General features: G+C 34.8%; 1 protein-coding gene across 1 annotated transcript; it reads left to right on the forward strand.

Moving 5' to 3' along the window:
* The first annotated feature begins 388 nt into the window (after positions 1-388).
* On the forward strand, positions 389-14231 carry LOC125825528 (uncharacterized). The gene is made up of 9 exons (XM_049504853.1): positions 389-480; positions 2955-3149; positions 3476-3799; positions 3959-4172; positions 5078-5224; positions 5319-5440; positions 9562-9766; positions 11152-11405; positions 13914-14231. The coding sequence occupies exons 2-9, from the start codon at positions 3043-3045 to the stop codon at positions 14080-14082; spliced, it is 1542 nt and encodes a 513-aa protein (XP_049360810.1). The 5' UTR covers positions 389-480; positions 2955-3042; the 3' UTR covers positions 14083-14231.
* Positions 14232-16547: the final 2316 nt, after the last annotated feature.

Consider the following 16547-nt stretch of genomic DNA (forward strand, 5'->3'; position numbering starts at 1 on the left):
TATTACAAATCCATTTAATTGTGGGTATTTCTCTTAATCTATTTCTAACGTAATGTATCTATTTATTGTATTAATTAACTATTTTACAAAACGTATTTAACAAAGGTTGTAAAAGCATTATTTGTATCTTCACCCTTGTGAAATACACACTTAAAAAGAGATTAAATAATACTCTCTACCTAATATTTCCCATTACTATTTGTTTTCCTTTTTTGTATAGTACCATTATTATATATTTTGTTCTCAGTTTACCACATAAATATGTATTTTCAATTGGATGGATCAAGAGAGCATAAAATAGAATCAGCAGCCGCTCCAACTAAAGCAAACCAAATAAATAAGCAGAAAAAAAAGGAAACACAAATAAAGGGAGTGTGCGGTATTTGACTTTTGGTATTCATGTGTATATCATTGTGGTGGTTATCCTCCTGTGCGGTATTTGGTCCATCCATCACTCCAGGTACGCACATTTCCAATCCAGTAAGCTTCGTTCCCACCACTGCTTTCACAATCGCTTTCTCCGTTTTGCTCCTCTCCCTCTATGATATCTAGGGTTTTATTCTGCTCGCATGGATTGAGCTTTTAGACATTTAAGTAATGAGTTTTTAGAGTTCTAAGGATTCTGCATTCCGCTAGAAAATCATTGATATGTGTATCGCTGTTGCTGATGAGAGTATATGTTCTTCAATGCTCTGTCTGATTGTATAAATGTTGTGCATTTTGTTTGTTGAGGTGAATATGATACGTGAGGAGGTTTATTAATATGGTGAAGTAAATTTTTTGTTGGTATAGTAGATGCTATGGTGAAGTGTAATATACTTTGTGAACAGTACAACCCAAACATGCGGGGAACTAGAATGCTACTTCTTTTTATGCATACATTTGTATTGTATTTTGATATCCTATGATAGTTCATTTGTTTTAAGTATGCAAGTGGTCGTTTAGCCTTTCTAAGCTTCATTTACAATTTGTACAGGTCATATTTAGGCCGGACAAATGTAATTTGATACAAGTTTCATTTGTCTAATGCTTTGGAATTGTACGGAAGTTTGATTAACTCTATTGTCACAGGAATTTCACGAAGAGGGTCCAAAAATTAAACAACGAAAGCTCTCTTTAAAAAGGGAAAAATATTGTTGCAAGTGAGATTTGAACACGCAAGCACTAACTCATTAAAGATGTCTAAACACACATTCAAGACATCATAAACCACTAGGCTATAACAACCTATTATGCCAAGGGTGTCCAAAATATGTTATTTAATCACTTCGTGTATCATTTTACTTGTATATGCGGTATTTTTTTCCGATGAAGGGTGTCCAATTGGACACCCTAGCATACAGTGGCGTATAAAAGAAGACAAAACTCATTGTTTTTTTCTTCTTGTTGGAATTCATATGTATGGTGAGGACATGCTTCATTCATACACTATGAAAGTTGCATAGTCATGTTTTTGCTTTCTGCAAATTAGGAGCAACAATGCACTTACTCTCATATGTTAAGCTGCCTTGTAATTTAATCCAAATACAAAAGAAAAAAAGTGTCTTAGTGATAGGCAGATTAACGTACCATATTCAAGGGGAGGTACCATGTTGTATGTTATTCACATATGGCATAGTATTGATTGACGGGACTCGTGATGGAGTTAGCAATAGGCTAGAAGTTTGGAAACAATCTCTAGAATCTAAAGATTTCAAGTTAAGCAAGACTAAAATCGAGTATCTAAAGTGCAAGTTTCAAGGATGTAAACACATGAAGCGAAGGTGGAAGTGAAGATAGATACACAAGTCATACCCCAAGACAGGAAGTTTCAAGTATCTTGGGTCTATGATCCAATTAACAGGGAGATTGATAATGATGTCACATATCATATTGGAGCGGAGTGGGTGAAATGGAGGTTCACATTTGGGTTATTTTGTGATAAGAATGTGTAACCAAGGTTAAAGGTAAGTTCTACAGTGTAGTGGTTAGACTTATATTATCATATTGGGGCAGAATGTTGGTTAGTCAAGAACACATACGATCAGAAGATGAAGGTAGCAAAGATGAGAATGCTCAGATGGATGTGTGGGCATACTAGAGGAGATAAGATTATGATCCAGGTTATAAAAGATAAGGTGGGAGTGACCTTCGTGGTAGACAAGACGAGGGAAGCAGTGCTGAGATAGTTCGTGCATGTGAAGAGGAGGTGCACGGATGCACCAGTAAGGCGGTGTGAGAAGTTGACTATAATAGGTTTTAGGAAAGGTAGAGATAGGCAAGAAGAACTTGAGGGAGGTGATTAGATAGGACATGACACATTTTAAGTTATCGAGGATCATAGATAGAATGATATGGAGGTCGAGAATAAGGGTAGAAGGGTGGTAGGTAGTAAGTGTTGTCGTACTTTATTTGGGAGAGGCAAGGTGTCAATCTCCTCTTCTCCTTATTTAGAGCCCGTTTGGCTTAACTTAAAAAAGTAGCTTTTTAAAAGTAGTTTTTAAAAGTCAAACTTTAGTAACTTTTACGTTAAAAAAATGAAAAGTAGGGGAGTATCTACTTTTAACTTTTAACTTTTAACTTTTTTAAAGTCGTTTTAAACTTTGTCAAACACTCCTAAAAGCTAACAATGACTTAAAAGTAGGTTTGACCAACTTTTAGGCCAATCCAAACAGGCTCTTAGTAGTATTAGTTAGTATTCATGTAGTATCTTATTCTTCATTTTTCCTGTTGCGCCAAGGGTCTATCGGAAACAACCTCTCTACCCTACAAAAGTAGGGTAAGGTCTGGTACATCCTACCCTCCCCATACCTCACTTGTGGGATAACACTAGTTATGTCATTGTTGTACAAAAGAAAAAAGGTAAAACATGTAACATAGCACACCACGTGGAAAAGGAATGAAAATATTAGGATACCTTTTTGTAGTGACTGGATGTTCATCGTTGTAATTGATTATCATTTATTGTTATGCAGTTGTTGCTTTGGAAGTCAAGGTCATGTGAGCATCTTGCAGTATGTGAAAAATCAATTGAATCTTTTTACTAAGAAAACAAAATTACAGATGGCAGGACAGGTGGCTTTCACATCAAGTTTTAAGCTGCTGGACAGTGGACAGCTCTTGAAACAACAACTCTTCATGCCGAAAAGCTCACCTATGTTGATGAACAGGTCTTGTTTCCTGATCTGACCACTTAGATTTCTCTGGATATTTATTTTTTGAGATAAAGGTAACCAGATTTCTATGGATATAGTTGCAAAAGAAGATAAAATTATAAAACATAGCCCAAAGACCGTGTCACTCTAAAGCTTCTTTTTCCCTTAGAGTTAGTTATGGAGTTTAAATTTCGGCTTCTATGTTTGAATAGACAGGCTTTCCTCTTATTTCCTGTTGCATAGCCATCAATATAATAAGGTCATTCCCATTTTTTTTTTAAAAAGAAAGAAATTTTATTTCAGTAATCAGTAATGTCTGATACTCACAATCTATGGCTCAGGGGTTTTTTCTTTGGGAGTTGTAAAATATCTCACTTTCCATCATCGAGCATTTGGAAGGTCATTACTCCGTACTTAATGAAGTTGGAGAGAAGATCAAAAATGCAAAGTTGCAAGAGTTGCTTTTGCCTCGCTTCTCTTGTTGATGCTGATGCTATAGTAACTTCTGAATGGGTTCCTACCATTGACCATATGCTTCTCATGAGCAGCATAGTCCTTACATATATAGCTGGAATAATACCTACTGAAAAAAATTCTCCTTTAGATACTGGAGGAAAGATCCAAAATGGAGATGTGGACCCTGACAGGATGTCCTCTTTGGGTAGGTAAGAATGGTTATTAGACCAGTGCATTTTTTAAGTGGTATTGTTAGTTAAGTGAAGGTGCTTTGCAGTCTTTCGACAATGTTTGATCCATGTAACATTTTAATTGTTAGATCTATGTATCACTTTTCATTGTTAATTCTTTTCCATGTTTAACTGCAGTGTGAGGAGAAACAATGATCGCATCAGCATAGAATTTGCATGGGATGTCGTAAAAGAAAAAATGATGAATTCTCTGTCTTCCATAAAACAAGTGGATCTTGGTGCTATTGAATTTGAACAGAACCGTGGAAAACAACCTTCAAATTTGTCCACCCTTGCCCAAGGTCCAAGGTTAAGGCTGTTGTGGGCGTCTTTTCAGTTGCTCAAGAAAGAGGCAGGCACTGTCTCTATCATTGCCTTATTAGATAAAATATCTTGGTGATACTTTAAACTAGAGTCATTCACTCATGAAACAAGTGGAGCATAGTGAAACAATTTAGGTACATATGAATTTGTCTCGTGAAGAAAACAGCATGCACTAGATCCTTCATAATCTTACTGAAAGTACACTTAGGATTCAACCATTCTTAAAAGTGGAGTGGTATACCGGTTTTACTATTCCTCGCAAGCTCCACGATGGACACTTGGAGTGCGGATAACATAACATGGGGGTTGAAAATAGGGTAATACAACATGAATGGGTTTGAGCATTTGGCTTTCATACCTTGTTAAAAAAACACACGTACAGTTGACTCATGAGTCCTACATTGGTTGGGGTATGAGCTAGTCTCTTTACTTTGTATTGGACAATTCTCATCCCATAAGCTAGCTTTTTGGATTAAGGTCTAATGTTCATTTTTCTTAACATGGTAGCAAAGTCTTGTGCATCCCTGTTGTTGGGTTTCCATTGTTGTGCTCCCATGTAATATCATCCACTCTCCAGATGTGGTGTTACAATCTCACATTGATTGAGGATATGAGTTATAGCCTCATGAGCCATCTCCTAAGGTCCATTTTTTTTTCTGGTTGTCAGGACTTAAGACCAAGGTTAATTTCTTAATATATGGCATTGATGTATAGTTTTGCACTCCTATTGGATGAAGCTTTTTTCTTTTTTATCAATATTTTTGAGTCAGTATTTTGGTGTCCATGATAAGATTTCTGTGGTACTGGGACATTAGTATTTTAATGTTTCACATCAGCGTAAGAGAAGATGGAAGAGCAGAAGTGTTGGCTTTATAGTTCACTTTTGTTTTTCCTTTCCTTTTCTGTCTTTAATAATGGTCTACACCTTAACAGGTAGATAATATTTCTGCGAATGCTGTTACCTTCGGCAAAGATGACTCTCTGGGCATTTTTAATGATGTCATTCAGAAGTTGTGCCAGCCTTTATGTGTTACTTGGCTTGAAGAGGAACTCGCTCTGCAAAATGGCAAAACTAACACGGTATGACTTGAAATATGTATTTATATTTTGGGAAAGAACATAAGGCTGCAAGTCTGTATTATTTAGATCTTTCTTCTTTCTATTACATTGTCAGGAATGTCTTTCTTCAGCAGTTAATAACTTAAATGGATATGGAGTCCTGACGAACATCATAAAGTCAGGGAAGGAGCATCTATTTGCTGAATTTATTTGTGTTCTTAGCTTTGGTTCTCTCAGGTAAGAAAATCAGCCCTTGTTTCTCTTAGTCGTGAATGTACAATGAACAATGTAGTTCTTGTTCTTATTTTTTTTGTTTGTTTACCTTTTCTTTGGGCTAAGAGCTAGTCGTCACTAACCCTGCTGCCAACAATATTCCTGCTATATTCATGTATGTGTACTTTTAGCAGAATGAGTTGCCTGTATGATTCTTTCATTTCGAACTGTCTGTTGGAGCTTTTGATGTCTTGAAAAAGCTTATGAGGTGTTCCTAAATCTCTTTGAACAAATGGCTTGTTGAACTTTGCTTAAAAAAAAGAATTTTACTAGATTCAACAAAGCCATGAATGATTTTTCTGAATGCATAGAAGATACGGCATTACTGGATGTACAATTAGCAGGCGCCAGGCAGTAATTTCACTTGGAGGAAAGGGGAAGGCCATGATATAGCTGCTAGACTTGATAGATTCCTGATATCTGAAGAGTGGGAAATCTCTTTTAGAAACATTAAACAATCAGTCCTGCACAAATTCACTTCTGATCACTGTCCTATAGTCCTTGAATGTGGCAACTGGGAGAGGACTAATTCTTTTTTCAAATTTGAGAATTGGTGATGGTTACAGACCAAAAATTTCAACGAAAGAGTTAAAGCTTGGTGGGATCTTGTGCTTGTGTTGGTAAAACAGATACATCTTAGCTTTCAAAATAAAAGCTCTGAAAGTGAAACTTAAAGAATGGAGGAGAACTATCCAGGGTAATTTGGGGTTACAAAAACAAAATATCCTTAGTCAACTGACTGAGTTAGAGGAAATTCAAGATCAAAGGCTAATAGGCTATTAGCTGGTGATGAGGCATAGCCTTTCTTCTGAGAGAGTATTTAGGCAAGTGGATCCTTTGTCCCCTTTCCCTTTTGTTTTGGCAATGGAGGGTCTTAATGGCAAGTTAAGGACGACCCAAACAAACATGTGGATAAGGGGTTTTCATGCTAAGAGCCGAAGATTGGTGATAGTCAAGGTTTGGCCATCCCATTTTCGATATGCTGATGACACTCTATTTCCCATTCTCAGTACTTCACATCAACTGGGGTAAAAGCTTTTACCCAGTAAAAGTAAATGAGATACCTGATATCATCAGTTTAGCCAATATTTTGGGGGGTAACGTAGGAGAGCTACCAACTGTATATCTTGTTATGCCTTTGGGATCTAAGAGTAAATCAAAAGGTATCTGTGTTTTTTAGGATCTTCAAACAGTTTTAAAAAAGAGAGTAGATCAAAGGGAACACTGTTTTGGAGAAATGTGAGAAGAAGCTTGTCAACTGGAAGAGCCAATACCTGTCCCTAGGAGGTAGAGTGACACATGTCAACAATGTTTTAGATGCTTTACTTACTTACATGATGTCCCTGTTCTCCATGCCAGTCAATGATAATGAACAAAGAATTTTCTCTGGCAAGGTGATACAATATTGAATGTGGAAGAAACCCTAAACTAAGAACAATAAAACAAAAGAAAGATAGAATGACACAAGAAAGAAAATTAATTGACAACAATAGCTATAGAAACTAAAACCGTCAATTATGAATCCAAAACAAACACCAATTCTCTTAGACACCCTTAAGAGAAAAATTCCTCAAACAAGTAATCTTCCTCTAAGATGACCCTCAAGAGGAATGATTCCCAAGAAAGCAATCCCATCAGTATTGTTTAGCAACAAAGGACATAGCCTCAACTCTCACAAGAGTCTCACACAGTTCATCAATCAACATAATCTACCTAATAAAATGACATTATGTAGTATTTATTAGACTAGACTAGGACTAAAGAGTAAAGACTAATAATGGTTATTACAAAAATACCTTTAATGAAATAAGGGCCTTAGTTTTCTTAGTCACGAGGGCATGTGTTATAAGAATAACCTCTTTGTATACATAGCCCCTTTCTCCCTTCTCCCTTGCACTTCCACTTTAGCCTGTTATTAAGCTTCATGCCTTCATTCCAAGCACCCTCTAAGCCTCTAAAGTAGCAACTCGACGAAAAGCCTACGAACTCCTTAGCTCGACTTTGATGAAGCTTGCTTGCATCATTCTCCCTTTTTGAAAAAGATTCATCCTCAAATCCAAACCTTGCAAAACCATAGAAAAGATAAACAACAACTAGGATCTCATAGCATGAGGGTTAGCATAAGATACCACAAACCTACCAACATGCCAAGGATGTGATATAACCAAGTATCAACTATTCTAAAAAAAAAGGCCTCACATAAAGCGCACACACAGAACTTGGCTATCCCTTAGATCATGAAATAAGATCATAAAAGCACCAATGGTACAACCTCATTAGTTCTAGTAGACATGAAGCACATACGATCCTCAATTTCAAGACAATACCATTTCCAAGGTGGTACGATACTAACTCACACACTTTAAAAGTGTCACCGGGGGTAAAAGGAAAGCATAGCCTCACATCTTGGTCCAAAATACCCAATCACCCCATTTAATTCCCTCCTCACATAAGATATACCCTCAAACAAATACGAACATAATCATATGCTAATAGATAATAAAGAAAGGTGTCACACAAAATAACTTCATTCTGAGTGTCCTCATTTGTAATATCACTATTAGATTCAAGAACATCATCAATCACATTATAAGAATTGGAACACTCAAAGAAGTAACCATTTGAAAACAAGCATCATCTTCTTTCTCAACATATCATAGTGGGTTATCATACAAGTTATAGCCCTCAAGACGAGCTACATTACCATCACATATCACACCATTAGAATGATCTCATCAACTTCAAATAAGATATTGTACTTCAAGAGAGAATGATCAATCAATGATGAAGAATTAAAACATGTAATCCCATTCTCAAAAAGACAAATGTCATCTTCCAAGGCAGTTTCAATCATATGACCTCTGTGAGAAGAACGAGTAATAGGATCTTCCACAAGAGATAGGCTCAAAGAGTCCCTCCTTTTCAAATGATCAACTTTATGATATCATCACTAATTTGAGGCTCATTAATCACATGACTAAATTCCTCAATTAGTGGACTAGAATCACAAACAAGTTGATCAAACAAGTTTTACATTACAATGCAATATCATCCAAAACACAAGTATCAACACTAGGTGGACACAAGTCGATCTTGCAAGAAGAATCAATTCGGTCATGATAAGATCAACTAGTGTATGAACTCTCTCAACAAGGACATTATCAACACGTGGAAAAGAATCATTAAGCTCGCATAAAGACAAGCTACCGCTCGCACTTTGTTCATTCAATATGTGTAAGTGTTAAGTTAAACTATTGTACCTTGAAGTTTCAGAAGAAGCATTTTCTTTACCTTGGGGTGAAATTCCCCTCAATATGTTGGAAAACACTTCAAGCTGGCTGCTCAATGAGACTATCATAATCTTCTCATTATTAAGAGTAGGCTCCTTGATTAATGCTTGCGTTCCTCCATCCGAGGGTCTTGTACCTACACAAGAATCCATACTATGAGAAGGATAAACAAGAAGGTTAGATTGGGTCTGTGGCAACTCGCTCACTGAAGTAGGTGAACGAGAAGTTTCCCCATTTGTCGACGACATACTTGTACCATTCTCGCTCCTTCAGAACCCAATGCTCGCCAAACCAATTAGCTCCCAGACATAATTGACTTATCTTTATGTAGACGGGGAGGTACACCCAAAAGTTCATCGGGTGTGGTCTCTAAAATAGTGTGAATAACTTGTCAAGAAGAAAAAAAGTATAGTAGAATGAATAACTTTTACTTTGGCAGACATTATTGCAGTGGATTTCAAGTAAGACAGTAGGATCTATGCAGAATTGCATTCCAGTTGCCAAGTGGTTGACTAAAAATATGTTGTCTTTATTGACTGATGAGACACTTAACAGATTGAATATTCATGATCATAATTGAAGTATGTGCAGACTTTATTAGTCCTTCCAACTTGTCACCTTAGCAGCAGTAAAGTGTAGCTTAAACTGAAACAGAACCAAAGTTGTGGCCTATTACTGCTTCGTATGTTCTCCTTGCAGTTGGTATTGTTTGATGTCCCTGTGGAGTTTGGATTCCCAACCAAAATAAATTTATCCCAAAAATGTCTTAATGTTCTCTATTGTCTATCATGGCAGGAAACCTGGCTTTTATAATGATAGCTTGTTTATGGAGCACGGAGTTTCTGTACTGGAGGATTTGGTTATAATGTTGGCAGATGGGATTGCAAGTATGTATTTGGAGCTTATATCTGTTGATAGTAGTATGTCAAATGAAATGAACAACCTTGGGTTGAGTTTATGTACATTGTCAACCCGAGCACTTCAGAAATTACGCAATGAGGTATTAAACTTCTCCCTGGCTACAAACACATTCTTTTATTTGTTAATCATTGACCCTCTTTGTATATATACACAATTTATCTTCACTTGGAATTGTATTTTCTCTTTCTTATATATTCTTCTCCATCTGCACCTAAAGGGTGTGCCTAGTGGTCAAGGAAGTGAGTTGTAAATCTATGATATCAGGGCTTAAATTCCAGCAGATACAAAAAACTAGATGATTTCTCCTATTTGCATAACCCTTGGTAGGTAGAATTACGTGGTACCTATGTTGGTGGGAGGTAGCAGGAGTTCGGTGGATGAAAATAAGGATTAATTAAAGTTTCACATGTCACCTCCAATTCTTCTTCTTCTTCTTAAAAAAAAAAACATATCAACTCCAGTTACTTTCACTGCTTGAATTTCTGGGATTTTCGACGGAGGAAGTGGTAGAAAAGCCTTCGGAAATAAGATTTTTTTGACAGCTTGGAAATCAACTCGCCTGAATGAATTTTCAGTGGAAATAAGATGCCGTTGGTACTTCCCTAAGGCCTTCCATCGGTAAATATTCCCGACGAATTTTGATGCCCTGCTCATCAGTCTATTAAAATATTATTTTCCATTCGATAGCAAGTGGTCCAAAAAAACAAAAAATAATACTTCCTTTGTTTCAATTTGTTTGTTTGGTTTTGACTTGACATTGAGTTAAAATAAAGTAGGCTTTTGAATCTTGTGGTCTTAAACTAAAGATACATAGAATGTAGCAAAGTTTCCTTTAATCTCGTGGTCGTAAACATGTCATGTGGAAAGTTGAAAATAAAGAGTAGCAAAAAAGGAAAAAGACATTCTTTTTGAAACGGACTAAAAAGAAAAGTAAAACAAATTGAACCTGAGGAAGTAATATTGTTCTACCTTTTCGATTGACAGGCTATCTCAAAGTTAATTGAACAATGTTAGACGTGCTTTGGGTGTGTTTTATGTCATGCTTGTTTATTGAAATTTACAGGTTGTATGGTAGCCTTCAAAATAATAATTGTGTACTACAATGCAATTTCTGGATTTTCCAGTTAAAGCCGTTGAAAAAGGTAAAATAAAATTCCAAAATTGATTCTTTTTTACGGTGTAGCCATCAGAAGTGCATAACTTTTTTCCGGAACGCAACACTTCCAGCGCCCCTGTCGTCAGACAAGCAAAATATTACTCCCTCCATTTAGCTTACATGTTTTGTTATTTGGGTTTGTGTGATGTTTTTATTTTATTTTCTATATCAAATGATACTCTTGTAAAATCACAATTGTTTTGAAGTCTAAAGCTATAAGCCAGCGGCTGTATCAGAGGACATGCATTTTGCAATTGATAACATATTGATCTAGTGATGAATAATTGCATTTTGAAATGTTTTAACAGGCAGCTATGAACCAATGGTTGCATCAAAACATGGAAGCAGTTGTCTCCATGTATGAAGATCGGTTTGACTTGTACACATTTCAACACCAGCTTATCGAGGAATCTAGCAAGAGCAAAGTTCAAAATGATAATTGGTGGAAGAAGCTTAGAGTGATGAGTACTCAGCCTGTTTTATCTCAATTAAGTACTATTTTGATCAACCAAATCTCCATTCCTGTTAAACGCACCAAGGAACTTAGGGCCTTGACTGGATGGTAAGTAGAAGCCTTCATTCTCATGCTTTTTTTTTAATTATGTATTTCAATTTTGGTTTTCTTCTTGTGATGCCCTGGTACTTGGGATCTTCTTGGGTGATTGTCAAGGTTCGTAGTTGTGGGTGATTTAGGTAATTTTTGGACTTTAGTCCATTAATTGTGATACTTGAGTCACGATGTTAGAACTGTAATTCTACAACTAACCTTTAAAGTTTTTGATTAAGTAGAATATTAACTTAATTCCCAATGTTGGAACTGCTATACAACAACAACATACCCTTGTGGGGTCTGGGGAGGATAGAGTGTACGCTGACCTTACCCCTTCATGGATGATGGAACTGAGATGTCTTTAATAAATACAAATCTATAAGATAATGTAGTGACAGTATATAGGGGAAATGCATGATTGTGTACCTAGAGAGTACATTGATAATTGGGGACACTAAGTGGACAGAATTGCAATGATAATCTAAGGACATGACATGATAGTAAGGTTCAGGACACTTGCTCTACTGCTGACCAGTTGGGGAATTGTTGGTAAAAATAATGGCTGTTGTTTGTTTTTATTTTCTTAAGAGATGTTGATAAGAATCAACTTACTTTAAAAAAGAAGGAAATAATGCGAAAACAAAAATATGAAGATCAAAGATGAGCAAAATTCGAGAAATAAATTCCTACATCTCGAAAGTAATTACTAAGAACCCTATTGTTTGTGGTAGACCTAATTAGTGGATCAGGGCCAATCATGTTTACTAGCAGCTTCAATTCAAGAACTTAGATGAAAGTGATCTAGACCCTTAATTGAGACAATAATTAGTATAGGAAAATTACTTTCTTCAATTAATTGCGTAAGAACCATAGATATCATGCACAAATTAATCTTACCTCTCAAAATAAATACTCCCTCCGTGCACTTTTAATTGTCATGGTTTCCTTTTTTAAAGTCAAACAATAACTTTGACTAATATTTTATGATGTATTTTTTCATCATATTGATATGCAAAAAATTACAATTTATAGTACTTTTCGTATAGTTTTTGAATATCTAAATTTTTTGTTTAAATTATCGAATTAATGTAATATAATTTAACTTTGAAAATTAGTCAAATTAACAAGTGGACGGAGGGAGTAGTTCTTATAAGGTTGGATGATAAACTCCAAGTAGCCAATATACAAACATGTAAAGAAAATAACTCTCAATAATATTAATAAGGGAAAAAGGACAAATATACCCCTGAACTATCGTAAATGGTATGCAGATACCTCCGTCATATTTTTGAGACATTGGTGCCCCTGCCGTCCAAAAACTAGAGTATATATGCCCTTCACTCTAACGGAAACGGAAGACTAAATAGGGACACATGACTCAATCTTATCCGTCGATAAATGTCAGATCGGTGGATAAGATTTTGACACGTGTATGTCCGTTAGTATAAAGGGTATATATGCTTAGTTTTTGACGGAGGGTATTTGCATACCATTTACGATAGTTCGGGGGTATATTTGTCCTTTTTCCCTATTAATAATAATGTTGTGCTTAAAAAACAAAGGTAATGCCCCTATATATAGGGCCCAATGTGTACCTCTCTCGCAGACACCATGAAATTCAAATTCTACTTTTACGGAAATAAGTAGTAAAATCTAACTAGGAAACTTTAAACTAAGAAACATAAAACTAGGAAAACAAGTAGAAACTAATGTCACACTTCTTCCTAAAACTACCTAACAAAATAAGGGAAGTGTCAATTTTAGAACCCAAAAACCACACTCCTAAGCAGCCCCTTTTGGGCGTGATTCTCAGCCCATTTTTCGGAAGAATTTTCAGCTCTTTTGGAGCTCCATGTGGGCCCCAATCTTCCTCCTCTTGGACTTAGGCTTGGATCATAAAATATGTAAAACACTTGGCCCACTCTTCGCCATAATTCTTGGGCTCTTCTTCCACGATAAGTATCTTAAATCATTGAAGGCCAGCAACCTTGATGACGGTCTTTTTAGGGCTTCTATAGCTTCACCCTTTTCCGTGGAGCTATCAGATGTGGTGTCCAGATTTATATTGTTGAGCCCCATGAAATAATGAGAATCTTTGTTATTAGACAAATATATGTTTGTTGATGCTTTTATGTTTCAAATATCATATGCAGTTCGAATTGCCTGAAAGATTGGAAGTTCTAATGCTGTTTATTGAGATTTGGTCTTGTATTGCGAGAAGTTGTCTCACATATTCTGGTTTTTGGATGGGTATAGTTAGTTGGTTTTATTACACAACTGATTATATTGGCACCTCAAGCCTCTGAAGCCTTAACAGTTAATGGACTTTTAAGTCTTATAACTTGTACAAAAATACGCCGTATAACCATTATCATTAGATTCTCTTGTTACTGATGACCACATCATACACCAAAACATGTTTGAATGATCTTGTCAGTGCACTTTGTCTTTGTATGTGTTGGCATTCGCAAGCCCTGAATATAATTTACTTACTGTCGTTGTCTTGCTTTACCCTTTCAGGAGATATTACTACAGTCTTCTCCTTGAATTGGCTGATATTGCAATGCCGTTGGTAAGAACTGTCATTTCTAGGCTGAGCGATGCTATCTCATTTTTTCTGGTTAGCTTGATAGGGCGGTCTTTGGGACTTATCTATACTGGGATAAGGCAATCCCTGCGATGGAAGTAGGAACTAGTAGTAGTCAGTTCCTTTTTCCATTCACTACAAAATTTTCTTCATTGTTTATAGATGCATGAGAGAATGCTTCAATTCTTTTTAGGTGCCTATTTAAACATTCCCTTGTTAATTTCTTACTTTTTGTTTCCCAGTACTAGTTACTGTTGAAGGAACGTCCTAAAAGTTACTCTTTCTTTTTGAAGTTTATTTTGTGATTGTTATCTTGTAGTACATTATTGTATGAACCCAAAGTATTCAAAGCGAATTCCTGTAAAACTACTATTAGTAATAATTACGGAAAGTAGAGTCAAGTGATAGACCAGACGCCCATATTTTTTCTATTATATAGAAGAGCCATGGAAGGACGATCATGGCTATGAAGAGTTGTACAATGTGCGTTATCAATTATAGTATTGTATTATGTACGTAGCCTTATCTTATTCCCTCACCAATAGCCTCTAAACATGTGTAACAATGTGGACTCAATTCTCTTTATATCATTACAATTTTACTATCTATAATAAATTTTAAATGCTTAAACATTATCAACTTCATTCATATTTTATGCACCCCATTTATTATTCAATCTTCACTATATTTTTTACATGCCCTATATTCAATCCTCACAATTTAAAATCAAGTTAGCTTTTCCAATAGTACAATTTTAAAAATGTTTTTAACTAAAGAAATCAATTTTTTAGTAATTTTAGAACTCAAATTTTCATTTTTTTTAAAACAGTAAAATGCGATTTTTATTACTCTCATTATTCTTAAATACTTGTCATAATTTTCTTTTTGAAAGTCAAACTATGCAAATTTTGATAAATTTACCAATTAATTCTCAATACTACTATCCTCTTGTCTCAATTAAGAAGGGAAAATTAACTTCTTTTTAAGCAAATTATCTTTTTTTTTCTGAAATATTAATAAATTTCATGAACAAATTATATTGAAAAATTTAAATTTCAAAATTATTTTATATGTAGCTGTAATTCATAAAAAGAAAAAGATTATTAAAATACTTATCAATTGAATCAAGATAGAAAACTTACAAACGTAACTTATGCTTTAAAACTATACATAATATCTTTCACTAGAGACATAAATGACACAAATACTCAATTTTTTATCATACTAAAAAAGTAAAAATATTGTTAAAAAAATATTATTTTCTTCTTTAAGATGGACAAAATAAATGTAATTTTACCCGAATTTTTGTTATTTTGTTATATACAAAAAAAAACTGAATGGAACTGTGGTTGTGCGAGTTAGATATAATATTTTAATATTATTTAATAAAATAAATTTATGACTTGACTTTATATATTAATAGCCCATTAAACTTGTCACTATCAAACTACGGCTTGTTCCGATGGAGCATCTAAACACATGGTATTCATTTCACATATTTTTGTTCAAATTTTGGAAAAAAAAAATTGTGTGTGTGGTTACAAACGCTTATTAGATAGTTATGTTAACCACATAAAACATGTCATCTCATTTGATTATCTACATCCATCTAATAAGAACATGCTTGAGATTTACCCTTTTTGATATGAGTCGAATACATAAAATTAAAGGAGATGACATATTTTATATCCAACATATGTTTGTTATTTAATTTAATGTATATTTCTAACTTAATGTTGAAATGAATATTAGATTACGTATTCTTTTAATATTAGTCGGGATAACTTATATAAGTTATAAGTTATTTTTTAATTTTATAAAAAAAAGTACTTTCAAAGTGTAATGCCCATTATTACTCTTTAATTTATTTACATGAAAATACCAAAAAATAATTTATTGTTTAAACATATGATTGATTACGTATAAATACAACTTTAAACCGTAATGTTGGTCCCGTTAACGGGCCTGTTCATATCTAGTATATATATATATAGTACTAAGAATGGCCATGCACCACCATCATAGAATCAAGAAAGAGCTCTCAATCTGTCAATTCTTACTATGTTTGGATCTGATAAGTTTATCCGTGATCGTGTTGAGTCAAATTAAGCCTCCTAGATGAAAAGAAAAAAATCCAAAAGATGTAAAAGCAAAAGTTGTGAAAGATAGTCTTTGTGCTGTGTCCCTACCATGTTTTACTCTTGCAATTTCTTTTCCTAAGAATCTTCTTATACCTTAATTAATTCACACAATAGTTCATAGTGTTTTTACTTTGCATAAAGTAACCTTTCCCACTTTCCCTTCCCGGGTGAGGGTGGGGGTGAGGGGGTTAGTTGTAAGAGGAAAGTGGAAATACTGGATGGGGAAGTTGGGTGGTCAAATAATTACTTTTAAACATTCTTATTTAGAGGGAGAGGAACTCCACAAATGTTTTAATTAAGTGTTTGGTAGGGATTTTTTTACTTTTCTATGTTTGGTTAGGGAAAAAAGTTCTTTAAAAATGAGGAAAATGATTTCTCTAATGGAAGTATATGAAAAATAAGTTGCATAAGTGACATTCTAAGTTT

This window comes from Solanum verrucosum, unplaced genomic scaffold (assembly GCF_900185275.1).
Source record: "Solanum verrucosum unplaced genomic scaffold, falcon-dt-bn FXZP01000101.1, whole genome shotgun sequence".
Classification (NCBI taxonomy): Eukaryota; Viridiplantae; Streptophyta; class Magnoliopsida; order Solanales; family Solanaceae; genus Solanum; species Solanum verrucosum.

Excerpts from the sequence above, each read along its gene's own strand:
- LOC125825528 (XM_049504853.1), top strand. The coding sequence starts at position 3,043 with ATGGCAGGACAGGTGGCTTTCACATCAAGTTTTAAGCTGCTGGACAGT. Across the intron at positions 9,767-11,151 it reads TTCAGAAATTACGCAATGAG|GCAGCTATGAACCAATGGTT; the intron begins GTATTAAACTTC and ends ATGTTTTAACAG. Across the intron at positions 11,406-13,913 it reads CTTAGGGCCTTGACTGGATG|GAGATATTACTACAGTCTTC; the intron begins GTAAGTAGAAGC and ends TTACCCTTTCAG.